This window comes from Schistocerca gregaria, chromosome 6 (genome assembly GCF_023897955.1).
Source record: "Schistocerca gregaria isolate iqSchGreg1 chromosome 6, iqSchGreg1.2, whole genome shotgun sequence".
In the NCBI taxonomy this organism is placed as follows: Eukaryota; Metazoa; Arthropoda; class Insecta; order Orthoptera; family Acrididae; genus Schistocerca; species Schistocerca gregaria.
The window spans coordinates 247023109-247046650 of record NC_064925.1 but is presented as its reverse complement, the minus strand read 5'-3'; the positions used below and the strand labels follow the sequence as shown (position 1 = coordinate 247046650).

At 42.9% G+C, this 23542-nt stretch overlaps 1 protein-coding gene across 2 annotated transcripts in view; it reads left to right on the top strand.

Moving 5' to 3' along the window:
* Positions 1–2429: 2429 nt before the first annotated feature.
* The window catches only part of LOC126278563 (E3 ubiquitin-protein ligase rnf8-like), a 135503-nt gene continuing 114390 nt past the window's right edge, over positions 2430–23542 (top strand). Inside the window, exons 1-2 of one of the 2 annotated variants that reach the window (XM_049978757.1) lie at positions 2430–2707; positions 2793–2903. In XM_049978757.1, coding sequence (XP_049834714.1) covers positions 2612–2707; positions 2793–2903 — 207 coding nt within the window. In that variant the 5' untranslated portion in view covers positions 2430–2611. The remainder of the gene's footprint in view (positions 2708–2792; positions 2904–23542) is intronic. The other variant, XM_049978758.1, reaches the window with a different exon arrangement.

Below are 23542 nucleotides of genomic sequence, written 5' to 3'. Positions count from 1 at the left end.
TTCTTTCTTGAACCACAGACTGTGCCCATGAACTACTGGTGAGATTTCAAGAGAAAGAGGTTACATTATAAAGCACACACACGTCTGCTAAAAGACACAAATACCTTAGATCAAGAGCAAAAGAAACAGATATGCTACACCACTTAGAGGTTAATGTAAATATTCCACTTCAACAGATGTACAATGCACTAATAACACAGCTATAAAACCATTTGCTGGAACATCTGATTCATATCCTTCCACTGAGCAAGGTGGGGTGTTAATGATGCCTCCATTTTTTTCTGTCTTGGTATACTGGACCTTAGTGTAGTTAAAGAGGAAGGTTGTTTTTGTTGTCATGACACTAAGTTATCACTCAGGTAGACACTCTCCTCTACCACCAGAAAACAATTCTTCAATATTGTACAATGGTTTCTCTTTTAATTTACATATAAAATGTTATTTTCACGTACTAGTATGCATGGGATTTGACGCTGTGTGAAGCGTTCAGTTTTTCTTTTCATAAACCTGATTTCAGCTATACAGTGCACATATTGTTTTGTGGTGAAATAAACAGTTTCTGTCTTTGGGTAATTTGATTTCAAATTATTATTTTTGATCCATATCTACGAATGCTCGTTAGCTTGTGTCCCATTCACTGCAACGTAAATGTGGCTGTTGTGGCCTCCAGTGGTAATGGTTGGGGGTTGCATGTGCAAGTTTTCATGGCCTGTAATAGATGCTAAATCCACCACGTGGCTATAATTACACTTTCCCTAGTTAACACATTATAACACGGAAACTAATTACTGTAGGATTACCAAACTTGGTAGCATTAATGTCAAGGTCATGGGGAAGAAAAATAAAGCAGAATCAATTCAACTGAAACACTTTCAATGTGCTGCTACAGTACATCATACCATTACATAAGCCGGCCAGAGTGGCTGAGCAGTTCTAAGTGCTACAGTCTGGACCCGCGCGACTGCTACGGTCACAGGTTCAAATCCTGCCTCAGGCATGGATGTGTGTGATGTCCTTAGGTTAGTTAGGTTTAAGTAGTTCTAAGTTCTAGGGGACTGATGACCTCAGACATTAAGTGTCATAGTGCTCAGAGCCATTTGAACCATTACATACCAATTTCATTACTGATACAAAAGGGGTTCAATAGGGCACCCATCGGTGTCCAGAAGACTCTTACAGCATAGTTTTGCGTTCCGCACAGCAGAACAAAGCATGTCCGTAGGTATGTTGGCTACCTCTCTTGATATGCTGCATTTCAGATCAGCAGATTTGGGGATGTTCTCCTGGTAAACCCTGTCCTTCAGGTAGCCCACAACCAGAAATCACAGGGAGTAAGATTATGTGATTGGCTGATAATTCCATCGTTTCCAAATGTGTTTCGAAGAAGCAGGTGAAATTCACGAGGGATGTACAGTGATGCCTCATGTTGCGTGAAAACTGTTGAGTTCAATGTGTCTCTTTCCTGTAGGGCGGGTATGATGTGCTGTTGAAGCACATTGAAAAAGCACTGGCTAGTAACACTGAACGTCTTTGGTCCTTGAGCGCCAACCTGTTCAAAAAGGAACGGGCCAATGATGAACATAGCCGTGAAGCCATACCATGTGGTGGTGTGTTCACCATACAGAAGAATTTCATGCACAGTTACTGAAGGTGAAGCTCCCCACACTCGGCAATTCTGTGTGTTCACCTCAAGTTTCGGAGGAAAATGATTTCTGTTTGCCCACAGGATGGTCTGGGGCCAGCTCTCGTCATCTTCATTCTTTGCGAGAAAGTGGAGAACAAAGTCAACACGTCGTTGTCCGTTCTGTGGTGCAAGCTGCTGTACGATGTGGATCTTGTACAGATAACTTCTGACAATGGTTCAGACCACCTTCTGCACAGAGGACCATGGGCTATTCAACTGTTGTGACACAACACGCGCACTGCCTGACAATCGCGAATTGAGTATAGCGTTGTCTGCCATAGCAACAGAGATTTCACCAATCATCACTGGTGCAACCGGTTGTTTTCCTCTTCCTGGAGGGACTCCCTGTTCTCCAGTTGATTCGAACTTCTTCGTCATGCTCCAAGCAGCAGGTGGAGAAAGAAGACCCTTCCATAATCCTTTCATCTGGCGATATTCTCGAAGTGTAGCTACAGCAGTACTGTTGTTTTGGTAATAGAGCTTCACCAATAATGCCATGCTCCTTTTGTCTAAGCTTATGTTACTCAGTCAGCAAGTGCACTGCGACTGGTCGTGTATGTGTGATTATGAATCACGATGACTGATTACGGCACCTGGGGGCCATAGTTGGAACTGGTCGGTGGCGCTCCGCCCCATGGAAATCGTACTCCACATGCCCCGGACATTAATGCTACGAAATTTGGTTCTCATACGCTAATTAGTTTCCGTGTTATAAAGTTTTAAACATGGAAAGTTTAATTATAACCATCCGGTATGTCATTCGGGGGATTTAATGTTTTGTCCAAGGATGCTAGAATTTTGTTTTGTTTTCGTTGCAACATCAACATAGAAAACATCTTTGGGGGCTGTCAGATACGGTTACGGTTAAGGAGTTTGACCAGTGTTGAATAGTTGTTGCTCTGTGTATTGTGTGGGGTGTTGTGTAGGATGGCGAAACGTCCAGTGTGTGGCACGATGCCCAGTTTATTAAACAATTCCGTTGATGATAAGAATTTTTCGAAGATAGATATTACAACCGAAGAAGTGAGAAATATAGAGCTGTTGATTTAATATGTGCACAGTGTTTAACTTGCGACTGTTCTATATCAAATCGTTTTAACTGTTGCAGTTTGTTATTGGAAGATCATTACAGTCGTCTTTCGTGATCGCCGATCCAACACTGTCAAGGCGACATTGTACATTTCGGTACTCAGGCGAACAGTGGAGTGTCACAGATGAGGTATGAGCTGTGCAAATGTTATTCGTTCAATACGGTTTGTTACCTGAGAATTTTTACGTTTACTCATAGTGATTGGGAGGATTCGCCACATTCCTCCACTATGTTAGTTTGGATTCTTAACATAACTGTATCTTCAACGGCGGTGCTATGGACACACCGATACAGTTGTCCAACATTGAAATATTGTTAGCCTTATATACGCGTTTCTTTCATTGCATTTGGTAACATCTCCGTATAATAAAGTTGGACAACTTTTCTGTATTCCACGGGTAATGTATGATATACACTTGAAATCGCAACTGCGTTGTCACCCATTTTACTACAATGGGTAGGTTATCAGTGTGTGTTATAACTATGTCAGTCATTTTTGTGGCATAGTTAGATTCGTCAAAGGGAAGTGCAGATCATTTTTTCATCTTGCGTTGGTTAACCTCTCTGTTACTCTCAAACTGGTATTGATAATCACAACTTATTTCTTCTGTGGTTATGTATTGTTTGGCTGTGATTGATATTCCTAATTGTTTAAACAGTGTCAGAAAGATATAAATGTGTTATTTTTACAAATAATTCTAGTTGGTTTCTTTCGTACAATGAATACTTACTGCCCAAGAGAAGTTAGCCTAAGTATTATAATGTAGGAGTTCGGTGAATGAAATGATATCAAAAACTTATTGTTTATTATGTCCCCAATGTCTGCAGTTCTGATGGCAAAGGGAACTGAATCGAATAGTTTTATCAGGCTTGTTCTACAGTTTTTTTCCTATCTAAAATATCATTAGTGTGCAGTCCAAGGTCCTAGAAACTTATACATTGTTTATTATTTTTTATTGGTAAACTACATTCATAGTACATGTTAGTTTTGACAGTGCAAATGTGGAGAAGCTATGTCTATTTCCAAAGTTCAATGCTATTGCACTGTACAGACTTCAACAAAAACTTCATACAAGCTACAGTTTTCTGTATGGATATTTCTTGATACATTTGGAAATAATGCTTGTATCATCTGCAATTTTGCCTCTTAATTCAAGTAAAATGGTTGAACATCAACAGCAATGGGTCCTTGATCGAGCTGTATGGGATGCTCATTGTGATTTCTCCCACAGAGATACTAGCGTATGTCATCCCTGTTTGTGTTATTGAAGTATCCTATAGTATACGTTTGAGCAACCTCATTTTGAAATAGGAACTAAACCCCAGTTGTTGAAACATGTATCCTATGAAATATTCTTGTGTATAATAGAATATAATCATTGACCCAATCAAATGCCTGTGATTTATCACAGCAGATTCCCATTGATTATATGTAATCATATAGTTTTTCTTATTTGCTTAGCAAAAGTATAAATAGCTTTCTTGGCAATGCTTCACATACATAAGCTGTGATTAAGCATCTCATTACTACCCAGGTGGTAACCAACATAAAAATTTTGATAAGTGATGTAAGAAGTTATACTGACTAGTAGTTAGTGACATTTGTGGAGTCACTTTTCTTATAGGGAGCCAAAATGATATACTTCAATATGTCTAGGAAAACTACCATGAACTAATTATGTGACATAACATATCAGGGGTCAATGAAGGTGTCCGATCCCACCTATCTGTTTGACCTGTGACATAAGGGTGTTGTGGTGTGTAATGTCATTATGGCGCCGAGTTTAGTTTGAGTTGGTTGAGTTTGTAGATGTCATCTTGTGTTACGGCGCAGTGTTTACTTTGAGTTGAATGCGTTTGTAGATGTCATCTTGTAAGGCTTCTTTCCCTGTTTCCCTTTTAAAAATACTTCTTATTGATTTAATTTTACACACCTCCTTTTCAATTTTGGATAACATGTATGTGATTTGCTACAACTTTGTTTAAAATGTTATAGTACTGATTACAATGTGAAAGTAGGTCTGCTTTTGGATTTTTACTTGCTGTGGCTGGTCGGTGGGTTCCTCTTATGTGTTTGAAGATATTTTAATGTATGTAATGATATGATGTCTATCTGAAGACTTCGTAGTATTGCATCTAACTTAGGGTGATCACTGCATGAAAACAACACATAAAGAAAGGAAACTTACTATCTCTTGGAGTTGCCAGAAGGGAGAGGTTATCTTTTTTTTACTCTAGCTTGAAAAAGAATTACTCTCAGAGCTAGCAAATTTTCTTTATTATTGAATGGCCTATCCACAGCATAACGCATCTGGTGAGTGGTCTCCTTTAATCCAAAGGTGTTTACGTTCTTTTGAGACTTTACTTCAAAATTTAACTTAGGATAATTAATTTTTGGGAAGAATTACTTCCAAAAATGGTTACAAACTTATTCATTAATATGAGCTGGTATCAGCCTCATTATACACATCATCCTACTCAACATTTTTTAAGCTGGCCTTCAAATCTTTCATTGTTTGGTCATTTCTCACCCTCATTGTTTTGACTGTTTTGGGACTGCACGTATTACTAAGTTATGTAATGTGACAAAATGTTCTTTACAATCTGACAATCCATTTGCAATGGAGACAGAGGGGAGGGTGGGCATGCATTTGCTTAACCTCTGCTTGTCCTGTGAATATATTATCCATCTGTGTACTACCATCCTCAGCTAAGGAAGGTAGCTTTTGACACAGAATCATATGTGGCTGTTGGCTTGTGTAGATAAATTCCTTGTCTTCATGCTTTATCATAGTAGTTTCCTGTTCTGGTGATGACATGGGTATTGTAACAGTAACTTTCAGGCATCCATTCTGGCATTCTGGACAGAAATATGGAACTTCAATTTTGTAGATCTCAGGTGTTAACTGTACCTTCGTCTTTAGTGTGAGTCCTTGACTGAATTCACAGTTGCAGGTGTGTCTTTATATGCTGAAATGGTTGAAGCATGTGATTCAGAGATACACTGTGAAGTGCACATGGATCAAAGATAAGGCAACCAGCACAAGTTGTAAATAAAACCTTGACACTTAATTCCAGTAGAATGAGGCTGTGCACACAGTATCTTGAATCTCCCAAATAAAGCCCAACAGTCTTGTGTTGGCTGAACCTTGTATGTTTCTACTTGCCATTCAGTGGGTTATGGGAAATTCAGGATACTGGCCACAGCTTCAGTCTGTTGTAATTCAGTGGTCAAGGAAGCTACGGTAATAAAACTAGCGGACATTCTGGTCAGCTGAGACAAAGGCTTCCATCTCAACCGTTTATGGAGACCATTCTTTTCATGTCTACACTTCAAGCGAAATTTTTTTTCTGAGTCTCTGCGTCCTAATATTATAGCACATGCCATCCATTTTAATAATTAACCATCAAACTTGTAGGCCTGTGGATTTGCTTGCCTTGACATGTGCTAGTTTTATTAGAGGTGCATAAATTTTGTGTGTGATTGACATTGTTGTGCTGTCTTATTTGTGAAGCATGTGAATGTTGCTCCACACTTTGCTTTCAGTCATTTGATTTTAGCATATGAGTGTATAAACAGATGTGGTTGGACACAGATTAAGTATTGCTGTCCTGGATGCCAACCTGAAAGATGATGAAATATTGTGGCCCCTGGGAAACTGTCAAGAATTACAAAAATTATCTTGTCCAATATTAAATCAAAAGACATGCTTCTGTAATCTGGTTTGTACAGAATTTACTTATTTCTATATTCTTGGATTTACATTAATTTTTGAATGAATGTGACAACCCTTAATCTGTGTTGATTCTTCATCAGTTTACAGCTAGTTTGTAAGCATTTACTGTCCTACCAGTTATGCTGAGAATGACAAAAGACATCAGTTTCTTTCAAACACCTGAGATCTTCCAAACGGGCTTAACAACTCATTTATTATACTTTTATCTCCCTGTTATTCTTGTGAAATAAGTTAGCTCCCCACTTCAATCTGCTCTTCTGTGATAACATCTACATGACTTCTACACAAGTCACACTTAATTGCCTTGCAAAGGATTCATTGAACCACCATACTATTTCTCTACCATCCCACTCCAAAACAGCACAATGGGAAAATGAACACTTAAATCTTTCTGCACAAACTCTGCTTTCTCTTAGTTTATTAGATTGGTCTTTCTCTCTATGCAAATAGTCCTCAACTAAATATTTTTGCATTTGAAAGAGAACATTTGTGATTCAAATTTTGTGAAAATAGCTCACCAAAACGAAAAATGCCTTTTGCTTTAATGATTGCCACTCCAACACGCGTGTCATAGAAATAAAAAATGAGCTGCTGCTCTTTGAACTTTTCAGTGTCATCCGTTAATCTTATCTGTTAATGGTGCCGTGCTGTCCCAGAATACTCCAGAGCTTTGGGGCTCAGCATTCATTTGCTGAGTATGGGTTTGGCAACCCCGTCTTGACTGACTTGACTGCCTGGATTGCGAGGTTGGTAAAAACCTCTATAAAAACCCCTAAATCTTAATGTGAGCTTCGTGCCGATGAGATGCATGGTTTTGGAGGTGCAACAGTCTTTAGCGGGCAATTTCTGGGGAACCTGCCATACTTCAGTTGTATAAGGCTTACCTAGGCATGTGGGGCTCTGTCTATGTGACTTCTATTTTCCTAGCTGCTCTTGGGACTGAGATGGATCCTTCGATGTTTTCTCTTCCTTATTCCAGTGGGAAGGGTAGACCGCAGGTGGGTACCAACACCCAGTTAAACAAGAGGGCCCATGTAGCAAGTCCTCTTGATTCTAAACTTATTCAGAGTGGTGGTATTTTTAGTGACAGAGCACATTGTGCTGGCTTCATAGTCAAGCGGAAAGAGGGTAGTTTTGAAAAGGTTTCGTATTGTCCTGTATCCGAAAGGGCTTAGGGGGAATCTGTGGGTCTTTAAAGTCAGTCATACACTTGCGAAATGGAACATTGTTAGTGGAAACTTCTAATTCCCATCAAGCAGTTAACCTCCAAAAAGCTAGATGTCTTGGAGAGTATGCAAGAGAGACAGAACTGGGGATTATGCAAGACAGACAGAACTGCTCAAGACCTTGAGGTACAGCAAAGGTGTTTTGACTTCCAGGGATGTAGTTAACCTTCCCAGAGAAGAACTAAAAATGAGTGGGCCCAAGAAGGCATTGTTGATGTACAAAATATAATGAAAAGGGTGGATGGCAATCTAGTGGAATCGGGCACTCATACTTACGTTCAACAGCACGAAACTTCCAGAGCATGTCGAGGCAGGTTTACTTCACCTCAGAGTGTAGCCTTATTTCCCAAGCTCTAGGCACTGTTTTAAGTGCCAGCACTTCGGATGTAAGGGGGAAGCCACTTGTGGCAACTGTGGGAAGCCTGCCCATGAAGGAGTTGGTTGTTCATCTCTTGTGAAGTGTGCCAACTGCTCTGGGATCACAGTGCCTGGAGAAGGGACTGCAGTGTCTTTCTTGAAGAAAGGAAGATATAGGAAATAAAAACCTCTAATTGTACGGAGAGGCCAAAACGATCTACAATGCCATGCAACCTCCTACATTTGCTACGTCTTTTGTGTCTTTTTCTTAAACAGCCAGTCTCTAAAACTGATGCTGCTACACAAACAGATGTTGACAGAGTCACACTCCTACCTGCATCTGGCAGTGCACTTTTCCTGCTGCCCATACCTCCACCTAGGACTTTGGAGAAGGATGTGGTTGCCACTGTTGTGGAGCTCCCTGCTACTGCAAAGTTTCAGGCTGCTCCATCATACATTGCTGATACTATCACAGCCACAGTTGTGGCCCCAAAGCCCACTCAGGGTAAAATATCCCAGAAAAAGCATCAGCCATTGACAGAACTGGGAAGTCAACCGTCCAACAATGTCTAACTCTCAGACAAATATCTTGATTCTTCATCAGAGCTAATGGATCTTGATGATGGACTGGGGCAGGAATCTCGCCCCAAAGCTGAGCACCACAAGCAGTAGGTTCCCCTCCCAGGTGGAAAGACAGAATGAAAGTGCAACCCCCACGATAAATGGCTCCCATCCTTCAGTGGAATATAATGGGTTAAGGACACATGTAGAGGAACTGAAGCTCCACACACACGAATGTCCAGTATGCTTGTGTTAGCAGGAAACGCATTTTAAAGCATCTGATGCCCTCGTCCTATGGGGCTATACAGTCTGTTGCAAGAATGACCTGGCTGGGGAAAGGGCCAAGGGAGGAACTACTGTGTTTGTAAACAACACACACCATTCATCTGCTCTCCCCTTAGCTACTGACCTACAAGCAGTTGCAGTTGAAATTCTTGCTCCTTGTATTTACCTCCCTCTGATGCAGTAGACTGTTATGGAACAACTCCCCCACCCATTTCTCCTCTTGGGGGACTTCAATGATGATCATGTCTCGTGGTGCTCAACCTCCACTTTCTCTCAGGGTTGGGTTTTGGAGAGCCTCATGACGTGCCAAGAGCTGTGCAGCCTGAACATTGGTACTTCCAATCATTTCTGTGCTGCTGCTGCTGCTGCTGCTGAGTCATTCTCAGTCATTGACCTATTTCTCAGCTCTCCAGTCGTTGCAAACTCTGTTTAGTGGGAAGTATTGTTGACCCAGTGCACACTTCCCACTCCACATTAACCTACTGGACAGAGGATTGCTTCAACAGAATGCACTGAAACAGATGGTCAGCAGGGCTAACTGGATGCTGTTCAGCCAGCTGCCTGTGTTCGAACACTAAGACAGTGTCCAGGAATGGGTAGATCACATCACATGAATGATCCATCATGCTGCTGACTTATCCATGTTGTAGACTTCAGGTCATCGTAGGAGGCAAGCTGTACCTTGGGGGGAGTGATAAGTGCTGTTAAGCGATCCAGGATGGATGTGCAGCTGTTTGACTGTTTACACCCCCTCCTCCCCGGCCCCAGAAGCTCAGTATTCAGTTGCTCGATATGGGATTGGCGACCCTGGGTCCCTGAGTGGAGGCTGGTAAGTGCCCCCTTGTGAAGGGGGCCCCCAGTTGGAAGGAGCACTCCATTGGAGATGCTGGCAATCAAGGGGGATTTTCGTGCAATGAGCCAATCATTATCTTTGCAGACTACGTCTACCAAATGTAAATGGAATGAACCTCCAGATTCAAAGACCCTCCCAGCTTCACCACAGTTCCTTGTGGTTCCACGTACTGAAGACAGTCAGTCCTTTACAATGGTAAATCCGTTTCTAATCCAGAAAGGTGTTGATGCAATTGCCGGCCCTGTGAGATCCTGCTTTCGGTTGCGGAATGGCACTGTGCTTTGGAGACTAGTTCTGATTCTCGAGCACAACAACTGCTTGCCGTTTCACTTCTCCACGGCTATCTTGTTCGTGTCGAGGCCCACAGACCTCCGAATTCTTTTTATGGTGTTATTTACACTAGATCGTTCGACTGTCTTAGCTAGGTGGAAATCCAAATATACCACTCTGATCAGGGTGTCATTGTCGTCAGGTGATGAAAAAGGTAGATGCCTGCTCAGTGTCCACACGCTCTCTTTTTCTCACCTTTGACAGAGTGGTGCTTCTGTCTATGATCAAATCGGGCTGTGAAGTTATCACAGTCCAAACATTCATTCTAAACCTGTTGTGCTGCTACCAGTGTCATCGTTTCAACCACATATGAATGTCTCGATGACACCCAGCCAAGTTTGTAACCTGTGGTAGGGATGCGCACAAGAGCTATTGTCTTCCTCCTACTTCCCACTGTATTAACTGCAATGTCGACCATGCCTCCTCCTCTCAAGATTGTCCCATATATCTCGAAGAGCAGGTTGTCCAGGAGATCCGGGTAAAGGAAAAAGTACCTTACCTGCTAGCTCGCAAGTTACTGGTTAGTCATAAACCCTGTGTTCTACCATCTGGCACTCACGGTACTGTTCTTGCTACATCTGGCTCCATGAAGGACGTGGCCATGCAGACATGCGACCTCAGATTCAGCACTGAGGTTGTGAAATCACCTAGTGTCATGATAACATTGCTGCCTCCTCATCCAGCTGTGCAACAAGCCACCATACTCTTGCCCCATGGGTGGGGGGAGTCACTAGCTACACAAATGGCAGGCAGGAAAGGACAAAAGGGATACGCCTATGAGGACTTCGTACATCCCTCTAACTGACCAACACCTGAGTCTTCCTCTGCTAACTGGAAGGGCTCAAAGATGTCTTCCCCCCTTTGGCAACTCGAAGATCCTCTTAAATGGTGTCGCCACATGAAACCCGTGCCCAACTGACCTCCGTGTCGACGGTGCGCACCACCAACTGTTTGTCTGCACTGGACTCTGCAGGCCAACAGCAGAAGAAAGCCAACACTTATGTAGACTTCATGGAGCAGGATCCTCCTGCCTCCGTGCCCTGTAGCAGCGAGCCTTTGCAGTATTGCACTTGGCAGCCACTGAAGTGACATACCTTCATTTTTTCATCGTCACGAGTCTCCTCCAATGGGACGTTAGCTTCCTTCGATCCAACAAAGAGGATTTACGGCTGCTCTTCGAATCGCAGTGTCCACTTGTTCTCTGCCTTCAGAAAACAAAATTGCGTCCTCACGACTGTGTTGAGCTTTTGCATTTCTTCCCAGTCCTTTTTTACCTTGCCAAGAGGTCAGCAATCCATCTCATGGGGGAGTCATGCTGCTCATACGGGATAATTTTCATTTGCCTGACTACCTGTCTTCAAGCTGTTGCAGTTATCCTTTTCCTTCCTCACTTGGCCTTTTCCCTTTGTACCGTTTACATCCTTCCATCTTTCAATGTCACCAGGGCAGGCTTCCTCCAGCTTATTGGGCGGGTACTTCACTCCTTTCTACTGCTCGGTGACTTTAATGTGCACTATTCTCTTTGGGGTTCTCCAAGAACTTGCAAGAGAGATGCCCTCTTGGCTGACCTTCTCAATCAACTTAACCTCTTCGGTCATAACTAGGAGCACCCATGTTCCTTTCGGACTCCTCGCGCACGTATTTCCATTTGAACCTATCCTTGTGCACAGTCCCACTTGCCCATAGTTTGGAGTGGTCTTTTCTCTCTGACACATACTCAAGCAACCATTTCCCATGTGCTATCTGTTTGCTGACTCCTACCCCACCTACATGCGCACCCATTTGGTAGCTTCTTCAGGGTGTATACGATCCGGGAAAAACCCGGGAATTTTTTCATCCGGGAGAAAACCGGGGAAAAACTCTTGAATTTTTCATTGTTTTAGCTTTCAGTTAAATTTTTGTGTTTTTGACTGGTAAAAATTGATTCTTTTGCAAAGAATGTTACTGTGTCCTGCTGCTGGGGAATGACACTGCAGCAATAAAATATGAACGAGAGGAAAAAATAAAGCTTGGAAATGCGTTATTTGCAACAACAAAACACCATGCACGCACAAGCGTCTGCAAACAGCAAAAGTATGTCAAAGGCCTTAGGGCAAAGACTATGTAATACTTCGTAGCAATAATCTGCTCTCTATGAGTGTGACGTCACAACGGTTTACATTAGGTTCATTTGACCATTTGCCAGCGGGCTCTTGTGCATGCCCAGTTGACTCGTGTATGAGCAATACCTTCTCCTGCTTCCCGCTACTTGAAGTGTGGCTGTTGACTGTATCGGCAGTAAGCAGCAAGCAGCCAAATGCTAACGAGAAACATTTTTCTCGCGCACCCTAGCTGCCAGATTCGCGTATGCACAGAGTTTTCTGAGTTGTAGTCTCCACCTGACCCCTGTTTGCGTCAAGTGATTTAGCTATTTCATCTTCGTTTACAGCTCCCACTTCAAATGAAAACAAAATGGATTTCTGCGGCCGGGAGCTATCAGTTGAATTATAATACATTGACATAATTACGGAAGGCAAAAATATGTTATTAGTTTCAGATTTCTGATTTTATTTTATTTCCAAATTGTTAGCAGCCAAGCATTAATCGCTTTGCAGAACAATGAAGTTATTTTTGTCAGTTTGCTAAAGAAATTTGGCTTTATTAATCTTTCCACTGAGGCAATCAATTTATTAGAACGAAGTTTTTCGTTCCACAGTATTGGCTAGTTCCAACTGTTCACTGAATTTCAAGAACACGTTTTCATCTTCTGCCATGTATGGCATTATGCCATAATAAAAAACCAAATATGACATAGTACAGTATCGGTACTCCCAAGAAAATTGACACACCAAAAACCACACTGAAAAGCTTAATATCAGATGGGACCTACTTCACTGTGAATCTCGAAAAAAGCAGTGTGCACTTCAAGCCAAATTATGCATTTCAGTATGGTTTACAAAATTGCGATGCTCTTGGAGTATCCTCTGATGTCCTGTTTTTTGTGGCGTAATGTAAGCTCTCTTAGTGCTTTACACATATGGACATGCAGGCTTCCTACACCACTGCAGCTGCGCACGCGCAATAAGGCGTGTTTTCTGGCGCTCTCTGGCAACTGGTAAATTGAACCTATTTCTCGGGATGGTACTGCGAACAGTGGTTCGAAAAGCATTACTTTCAAAGTAAATTTCTTTTTACAGAAGATGAATTATGTTAACTGTGAAGAAGTTGGATGAATTTCTTAAATCACAGAGCGTTTAAAACTGAACACTTTGAGGACCAGCCACGTAGAAGACGAGGCACTTATGATTTTATTTTAAATTTACTGGCACATTTGTGTGATGTATCTTAAAGTACAACACACACAAACTAGATCAGTATTACATGTGAAAGCATAGCTTCTCTTGTAGCTTATTAATCATCGAGACCAATATTATATGTGAAAGCTTAGCTTTTCTTGTAGCTATATTATGTATGTTAATGTAAACCATTAACTTTTCCTCTTTGTGTAGTCACACTACATAGCAGTGATCTTGCTATTGGCTGACTACATCGTGTGTCCTATGCTCTGAATATCTGCTGTCATCGACTGGCGACATCACGTTGCATGAGATATGACTGGCTTATAAAAGGACATCGCAATCTCGATTTCAAGCTAACATGCTGTGTTTGGTGCAATTCGAATTTATACTTTCGTAATACGAAAATATGCAGTGTGTATGTTGCTGCACATCAGAGGTCTTTCCAAAACATCTCTCCTTTTTTTTTAATCAAAAGTCTCCCCAAAACTTCTCTCTCCCCATTTTTTTCCTGGGAAGTTCTACGCTAGTGTATAAAATGTTAATCATTCAAAGGAGTGATCAGTTTTACAGTTCCAAAGAAAAAATCTACAGAAAACTGAATGTCACTTAGTATGGAAAAAGTGTATTTTCCCCCCCGGAAAAAGTATGTTTTTTAAACAGGATATTTGGGAATAATCTGGGAATTTTTTTTCCTTGTCCACGTATACACCCTGTTCGTAAGGCTGACTGGAGGCTTTACTCCTCCCTGGTGGCCTTCGATGAACATTTCCCCAGTTGTGATGACCAAGTAGAATATCTTATGAACGTTATCCTTATGGCCACAGAACATTCCATTCCTCACATTTCCTCTTTACCAAACTGTGTCCTGGTCCCGTGGTGGACTGAGACGTGCCATGATGCAATTCACACACAGAGACATGTTCTTTGCATTGTTAAGCATCATTCTATGATGGCAAATTGCATTCATTATAAACAGATGTGTGCACAGCGTCACTGTATTCTTCAGAATAGCAAAAAAGCTAGCTGGATTTCATTCACTAGTTCTTTCAACAGTTTCACTCCCTCTTCCACAATGTGGGCCAACCTCCGACGGCTCTCTGGTACCAAGCCCCATTCCCCAATTTCCGGCGTGACTGAATCAGACACCAATTTCGGGAGTGACAGAATCAGACAATGTCATCAAGGACCCTATTGCTATCTCTGGCAGCTTTGGCCACCATTTTGCGGAGATTTTGAGCTCCTCCCACTATCTCCCTGCCTTCCTCCATCGGAAACAAGTGGAGGAGGTTCGGGTGATAGCCCTCTCTTATCAGAATCATGAGTGCTACAATGCCACCTTTACTGTGAGGGAGCTAGATCATGCTTTCAAATCATCCCAATCCCCTGCCCAGGCAAGCACTTTACTGCTTAATATGTACAATTGCATCTGGACAGAGGGCATGTTACCCAAATGCTGGCATGAAGCCACTGTCGTTCCCATGTCTAAGCCCAATGTGGACAAACACCTTCCATCTATTTACTGCCCCATTTGTCACCAGCTGTGTTTGCAAGGTGATGGAGCATATGATTCGTGCTCGAGTGGCATAGTGGCTCAAGTCTTTCAAATCTCTGCAGTTGACCATCTCGTCACTTTGTCTACCCATGCCATGAATGATTTTCTCTGGATATCCCAGACTGTGGCCATGTTGTTCGATTTGGAGAAAGCCTATGACTCCTGCTGGAGGACTGGTATCCTCCATACTCTCTACACGTGGGGCTTCCGCGACTGCCTGCCCCATTTCTTTCAGGAATTAATAAAAGGTCGAGATTTCAAGGTACATGTGGATTCTGCCTTGTCGGACACCTTTATCCAGGAAAGCAGTGTGCCTCAGGCTTCTGTCCTGAGGACAGTGTCGTCCTCTTTGCTGTCGCCATTAACCCTATAATGACCTGTCTTCCACCAGGCATATCCGGCTCCTGTTTTATTGACGATTTTGCCATCCATTGCAGTTCTCCATGGACCTGTCTCATTGAGTGGTGTCTTCAGTGATGTCTTGATTGTCTTTACTCGAGAAGCATCGACAGAGGCTTTCGTGTTTCCACTGACAAAACCATTTGTATGAATTTCTGGTGGCACATTTTGTTTCTTCCACCGTCTTTACATCTTTGGCCTGTTGCCCTTCTGTTCGCCGAAACTACGAAATTCCTGGGACTCATGCTCAATAGGAAACTTTCTTGGTCCTCCCATGTGTCTTACCTGGTAGCCCACTGTGTGCGATCCCTCACTGTCTTACATGTCTTCAATGGTACTTCCTGGGGTGCAGATCAAACCACCCTCCTCCATTTGTACTGGTCCTTTGTCCCTTCCCAGCTAGACAACGGGTGCTTTGTTTATGCATCTGCACGCCCATACCTCGTACGCCGTCTCGACTCTATCCACCATCGTGGCATCCGTTTGGCCACCACCTTGCCCTTCATTTGCATCCTAAGGCCAATACTCTAGACTTGCTCTATCGCCTTCAGTTTCATGATCTTCGCATTGAACTTCACACTAGTACCTTTCTGTACACTGATAGCTCTTCGACAGACCATTTTGTCGGGTGTGCCTTTGTCATTTGCACCAGGTATCGGCTTCCAGAACACTGCACAGTATTTACAGCAGAGCTCTTCACCCTGATCAGGCCATGCAGTATATCCGGTGACACAGGCTTTTCAATTGCATCATCTACTCGGACACACTCAGTGCCTTCAAAGACTCTGTGCTGCACACCACCCATCCCTTAGTGCAGTGGGCCCAGTAAAGCTGTCACTCGCTCAACTTTGGTAGAGACATTGTTATGTTTAAGTGGGTTCCTGGTCACAACAGTCTGACAGGAAACGAGGCCGCTGCTGCCAAGGTTGCAGTTCTTGTACCTCAGCCTGCTAGTTCTTAGGCTCCCTCACTTCATCTCTGTGTTGCCATCTGTCAGGTGGCGGTGTCACTTTGGCATCATCATTGGTCCTGCCTTCATGGGAAAAAGCTCCGGGTTAGTAAGCCTATCCCAGCAGCTTGGACGACTTCCTCTTGGCCCTCTCGCCGCGAAGAGATCATTTTAACTATGTTGCATATTGGGCACTGTCTTTGTAGCCATCACCATTTGTTAAGTGGCGCTCCCCCACCACTTTGTGCCAAATTTTTACTGTCAACTATTTCCTGATGAAATGCTCTCTCTCTCTCTCTCTCTCTCTCTCTCTCTCTCTCTCTCTCTCTCTCTCTCTCTCTCTCTCTCCCCCCCCCCCTTTTTTTACCGTCTAAGTTCCCGTTTGTGTTTGCCATGTGAGTTATCGGCTGTTTTAGCGAACTATGCATACGTTTTATCCTTTGTAGCAAAGGCCACTTAATTTTTAATACCAGACCTCCATTTCTTTATGGCATATTTTATAGACCTTTCTCCATGTCCTTGTTCTCAGATGTCTTCTCTTCCATCAATTGAGTTTGACTTGTAGTCGTTTTTAACTGTTATACAGTTTTGACATGGGCGCATATGACCCTAGTTGTTTTTGCGCCCCAAAAAGAAAAAAAAAAAAGAAACGAACAGCACAACAGAGCTTATACTTCAATAGACGCTTAGTTTGATTAGAAGACGCTTGTGAGGGACAGTGTCAGAAGCCATCTGGGAAGTTAGAAATATGGAATCAATTTGAGATGCAGTGTCAATAGCACTTATAAATTAGTATGATTAAAGAGGTAGTTTTGTTTTACAAGAATGATTTTTCTGAACCCTTTCTGAATGAGTGTCAATAGATCATTTTCTGAGAGGTAATTCATAATGTTCGAACACAGTAGATGTTCCAAAACTCTAATCCAAATTGATGTCAGTGGCAAGTGTCTGGCTATTTGTCTTTCTGAATTTAATCTAAAATGATTCTCAGGTGGTCCCAGGAGATATGCCACTGTGTGCTAGTGGACCCTTTTATGCTTTCTGCTAATAGATCTGTTTACTTGCTTTTTACCTCACATATTCAACAGTTGGCTATGAAAAGTATGATCCAGTCATCCTACATCACCCACTAGAGCAGCAACAACGTATAATCTCACATTGGTCTTAGAGTTTGCACAGCTCCACGTTCACAGCAGAGTTAACCTGAGGTTACCAAACCCGCACTTGTGTCCACAGTGGCTGCTCTATCAGCTCCCACAACTATCCCCACCTAGTCATTTTTGCTAAATTACTTACACATTTGTCCTGCTTTTTCTGTTAGCATGTGTGTGTGTGTGTGGGGGGGGGGGGGGGGGGGGGGGAGGGGATGCGCGCGCGCATGTGTGTGCTTGTGTGAGTTTATCAGCATCTTGAGGATACTCTTCTGTGGGTCAGACCTGTGACCACTCGTGCTTCATCCCTTTGCATGTGTTCAGCAACTCCTGTTAGTCCTAAAATGGAGTGTTTGGAAAGCAGTGTCCATGGTTAAAGTGCACTTAGGTGTTATTGGCCATATAGTATGCCAATTTTGGCAGTTCATTGAAGTTGGTTGTAGTCAATAGAGTGTAGTGTATCTGCATCTACATGTATACTCTGCAAACCACCGTGAGGGGTGAGGGAAGAATGATGGTTTGAATGCTTATGTGTGTACAGTAATTATAATAATCTTTTCTTCACAATCCGTATGTGAGTGATATGTAGGGGATTGTAGTTTATTCGTAGAGTAAATTTAAAAGCCGGTTTTTGAAACTTCGTTAATAGATTCTCTAATGGTAGTTTACGTCCGTCTTCAAGAGTCTTCCAGTTCAGTTTCATTCAGTACCTGTGTGACATGCTCCCATGGATCAAACAAACCTGTGACCATTTGTGCTGCCCTCCTCTGTCTACGTTAAATATCCCATGTTAGTACTATCTGGTACTGCTCCCACACACTTGAGCAATATTGTAGAACTGTTCGCAAGAGTGATTTGTAAGCAGTCTCCTTTGTACGTTGAGTGCACTTCCCCAGTCTTATACCAATAAACTGAAGTCTACCACCTGCTTTATCTACAACTGAAAGTATGTGATCATTCCTTTTCGTATCTGTACAAAATGTTACACTTACGTGCGTGTGTGAGGTGGCCAATTCCAACAGTGACTAATCTAGAGTGTTATCATACGATACTAATTTTTTCATTTTGCGAAGTACAAAATTTTACATTTCTGAACATTTCAAGCAAGCTACCGATCTCTGCACCACTTTGAAATCTGATCAAGAACTGACTGTATATTTATGCAGCTTCTTTCAGATAGTACTTCATTATAGATGACTGCATTATCTCCAAAAAGCCTTATTTTACTGTTAATATTGTCTGTGAGTTCATTTATGTATAACATGTTGCCTCCTCACTACCGAAAAGTCTTCAATCCAGTCACAAATTTCACTCGATACCCATTTGACTATAAGTGTACTGAATCAAATGTGTTTTGGAAATCAGGAAATACAGCATCTATCTAATTGCCGTGATCCAAAACTTTCAGTATGTTGTGAGAAAAATGTGAGTTGGGTTTCACATGATTGATGTTTTTGAAATCTATGCTGGTTGGAACTGAGGAGGTCATTCTGTTCAAGATACCTCATTATGTTTGAGCTCAGAAAATGTTCTTAGATTCTACAACAAATCTATGTCAAGGATATTAGATGGTAGTTTTGTGGATGAATTCTAACTTCTTGTAGTCGGGCATGACATGTGCCTTTTTCCAAGAACTGGGCAGGGCTACTCTAGATTATAGTTAGAAGAGAGACCAACCCAGCCGCAAATGCAGTATAGAATCTGACAGGGATACCATCAGACCCTGGAGCTCTGTTCAGTTTTGATTTCAGCTGTTTCTCAACACCACTGCTGCTAATACGTATTTCTTTCATCATCCTTTTTTTTTTTCAGTTCCTCTCTCATACACTGGGAACTGGACACTTAACTTCGGTGTCTTTACATAAAACTGGATTTCCTTTTGGTTCTGTGAAACATTACTTTACAATATCCTGCTACCATAGTCGCTGAAGGCAACACACATTGCTCTCTTGACAGCCAAAGGCATTTCATTCACCATCTATCTACAGCCCTATGCTTTATTTTATACCTATTATGCAGTAATCTCTGCTTCTTTAGTATACCACGGAAGTTCCCTCCACTGTGAACTGTTCCACTGGGCACATATCTATGTAGTGCATGGACAACTATTGTTTTAAACTTCAGCCATAGTTCCTTTAATGCTCCTGCCCTGTGCTGAAAGTTTAAAGTTCCTCATTGAGATATTATACTATTGATATTTTTATCTAGTTGTTTGAATGTATAATGGAAACTCCAGGTAGGAATATCAACAGTGAAGGAAAATGTGGATTGCTTCTTACTGTAAAGAAGGCACGTAAAGTTGCAGACAGGCACAAGTGTCTTTTGACCGTGCCTGTCTGCAACTCGAAGTGTCTTCTTTATTGAATGTATAGTTCCTTCTGCTTGTTGTAGTTGTCATTTTTACTTCGGTAATCATTGTTGTCACAACCGCATCATGGTCACTGATACCAGTTTGTGTGTGGACATTCTCAAAAGAGGTCATGCCTATTTGTTGCTTATTAGATCCAATATACACTCCTGGAAATGGAAAAAAGAACACATTGACGCCGGTGTGTCAGACCCACCATACTTGCTCCGGACACTGCGAGAGGGCTGTTCAAGCAATGATCACATGCACGGCACAGCGGACACATCAGGAACCGCAGTGTTGGCCGTCGAATGGCGCTAGTTGCGCAGCATTTGTGTACCACCGCCGTCAGTGTCAGCCAGTTTGCCGTGGCATACGGAGCTCCATCGCAGTCTTTAACACTGGTAGCATGCCGCGACAGCGTGGACGTGAACCGTATGTGCAGTTGACGGACTTTGAGCGAGGGCGTATAGTGGGCATGCGGGAGGCCGGGTGGACATACTGCCGAATTGCTCAACAGGTGGGGCGTGAGGTCTCCACAGTACATTGATGTTGTCGCCAGTGGTCGGCGGAAGGTTCACGTGCCCGTCGACCTGGGACCGGGCCGCAGCGACGCACGGATGCACGCCAAGACCGTAGGATCCTACGCAGTGCCATAGGGGACCGCACCGCCACTTCCCAGCAAATTAGGGACACTGTTGCTCCTGGGGTATAGGCGAGGACCATTCGCAACCGTCTCCATGAAGCTGGGCTACGGTCCCGCACACCGTTAGGCCGTCTTCCGCTCACGCCCCAACATCGTGCAGCCCGCCTCCAATGGTGTTGCGACAGGCGTGAATGAAGGGATGAATGGAGATGTGTCGTCTTCAGTGATGAGAGTCGCTTCTGCCTTGGTGCCAATGATGGTCGTATGCGTGTTTGGCGCCGTGCAGGTGAGCGCCACAATCAGGACTGCATACGACTGAGGCACACAGGGCCAACACCCGGCATCATGGTGTGGGGAGCGATCTCCTACACTGGCCGTACACTTCTGGTGATCGTCGAGGGGACACTGAATAGTGCACGGTACATCCAAACCGTCATCGAACCCATCGTTCTACCATTCCTAGACCGGCAAGGGAACTTGCTGTTCCAACAGGACAATGCACGTCGGCATGTATCCCGTGCCACCCAACGTGCTCTAGAAGGTGTAAGTCAACTACCCTGGCCAGCAAGATCTCCGGATCTGTCCCCTATTGAGCATGTTTGGGTCTGGATGAAGCGTCGTCTCACGCGGTCTGCACGTCCAGCACGAACCCTGGTCTAACTGAGGCACCAGGTGGAAATGGCATGGTAAGCTGTTCCACAGGACTACATCCAGCATCTCTACGATCGTCTCCATGGGAGAATAGCAGCCTACATTGCTGCGAAAGGAGGATATACACTGTACTAGTGCCGACATTGTGCATGCTCTGTTGCCTGTGTCTATGTGCCTGTGGTTCTGTCAATGTGATCTGACCCCAGGAATGTGTCAATAAAGTTTCCCCTTACTGGGACAATGAATTCACGGTGTTCTTATTTCAATTTCCAGGAGTGTATTTCCATCATGAGTGGTGTATTTAACAATCTGTTCAAGGCAGTTAGTGAAGTTTCACAGGATGTCTTACCACACCCACTACTAACAAAACTGTAATTGTCCCAATTTAATTGTTGCATGATTAAAGTCTCCACTGATGATTACAGCATGCTTAGGGAGCTTACGTACCAGAGACTGAGGTTTTCTCAGTAGTTTTTAGTTAGATCAGCAGATGACTCAGGTTTGCGACAGAAGGATCCAATTATCATTTTAATCCCAAACTGAGCCGATACTGAGTCTTGCCCAATCGATCTCGCATGAAGTTTCAGTTTCATTGGTGGGTTTGGGTTTTTTGTATACTGTAACTATCACACCACCTCAATTTCCCATTTGCCTATCCTTTCAATATACACTTAAATTTAAAAAAAAAAAATCAGACTGCTATCAATTTCAGGTTTCAGCCAGCTTTGTACTTCGTATTTCATGAGCTTCGCTGCTTGTCAAGAGCATTTCAAACTCTTGCACTTTGTTGCAAATGCTTTGGCAGTTTACTAGGATTTTAATACTCTCACCTGTGTGAGGCATTTTTTTGGATCTTACACTGATACTTCTAGGTTTCCTACAGCTATAGTTATGTGGATTCGATGGAGAGTCACTTAATCAAAACAATCCTTGTGTGCACTCCACACGTGGTCAGCTATCTGAGTAGCAACCTCTGATGTTTAGTGCACACCTGACCGATTTAGGGGTACCCTACAGTTCTCAACCTTATGGCACAAGTCCATGTTGCAGCCTAGCTTATTGCAGAACTTTTGAAGTCTCCGGTTCAATCCTTCCGCTCGACTCTGAATAAAAGGGCCTTAATCAGTTCTGGGAACAGTGCTGCAAATTGTGGGCTTCGTTGAAACTCAGTGCCCAAGGCTGGTCTTACTATCCTTCTCTACTACTTGCTGGAATGACCCATGAATGACCACGGAACCCAAAGGACAGGCACCATTTGTTCCAACGTGTGCCATGATCTGCAGATGGTTGCACCCTGTTCCCTTGAGGTCTGCTGGAGTAGCCTCTTCAGCAGGTTTAATAAGGCTCCCTGGCACATACACTGGGTGCACATGATGACCTTTCCTGTCCCTTGTTGCATAAGGGGTATCTTACGTTACATTTAAACTGCTGATGATTAATAGTCCGTACCGTTTTGCGTTTGCTACATCCTGACACTGGAGAAAACAGGTGAAGTGAGCCCTATCAGCCCAGTTACAGTTTCAGCGAAAGACAGCCCCTCAGAGTTGTTGGTTTGGGAGATCAGTACAATGCCCTGAGTCCTCCCTGGTCTCTGTGCACCCTGTACAGGATGTCTAGGTCTACCATTGACATACCACTTGCAGTCAAGTGGACAAGTAATGGCCTATACCTTCTGCAAAGGAGACAGGATCCACGTAAGAGGATAGTACTTAAGATACTTCTGGTACAGGTATCACAGTTACACGACTTTCGGGAGCTCTTCTACCACGCTGATTCGCAGAAGCTGCCAACCATTTGACAGTAGTCAGAGTGGTTTCCAACTGCTTGTGAACGTCACCCAACTCATTTTCTGTTTGGGAAAAGCATTCACAGTGGGGCTGCATTTTGGATGGTGCAATGTATCATAATGCTGTGAACAAATAACTTTAAATTACGCTTACTCATTATCTTTCAATCTGTTTAGCTAAAAAGCTGCTAATTCTCTCTAAGAATTGAAGGAAATGCACATAATGAGATTTCTATTAACGCGCACAAAAACCTTTGGTAAAAGCTACTAGTTTCCTAAAACCTTTTGAGGTTAATTGTAGTTGTTGACAAACTCAAAAATATAGTTAATTTACAATAAATGCAGATAATATATAGGGTTAATCCTCTTTAAGTGAAAACTGTGCATAACACAATATGTTAGCTAGAAAATCTGCTACAGTAACTAAGTCACGAACACCAATTTGTTGCAAATTGGTTGTAGGTTATGCAAAGAATAATGGTAGTTTCCAAAAATTCTCAAAAACACAAGTTTCTTTGCATTGATACACAATGAAGTTCTAGGGTGACGAGTTCTTTGGCATAATTGTGGACCACAAACACTGATTTTGTACAAAATAAATCATGTATCCAAAACATTCATACCTCTACAAAATATAGTTTTGTAAGCATCCTAAAATTC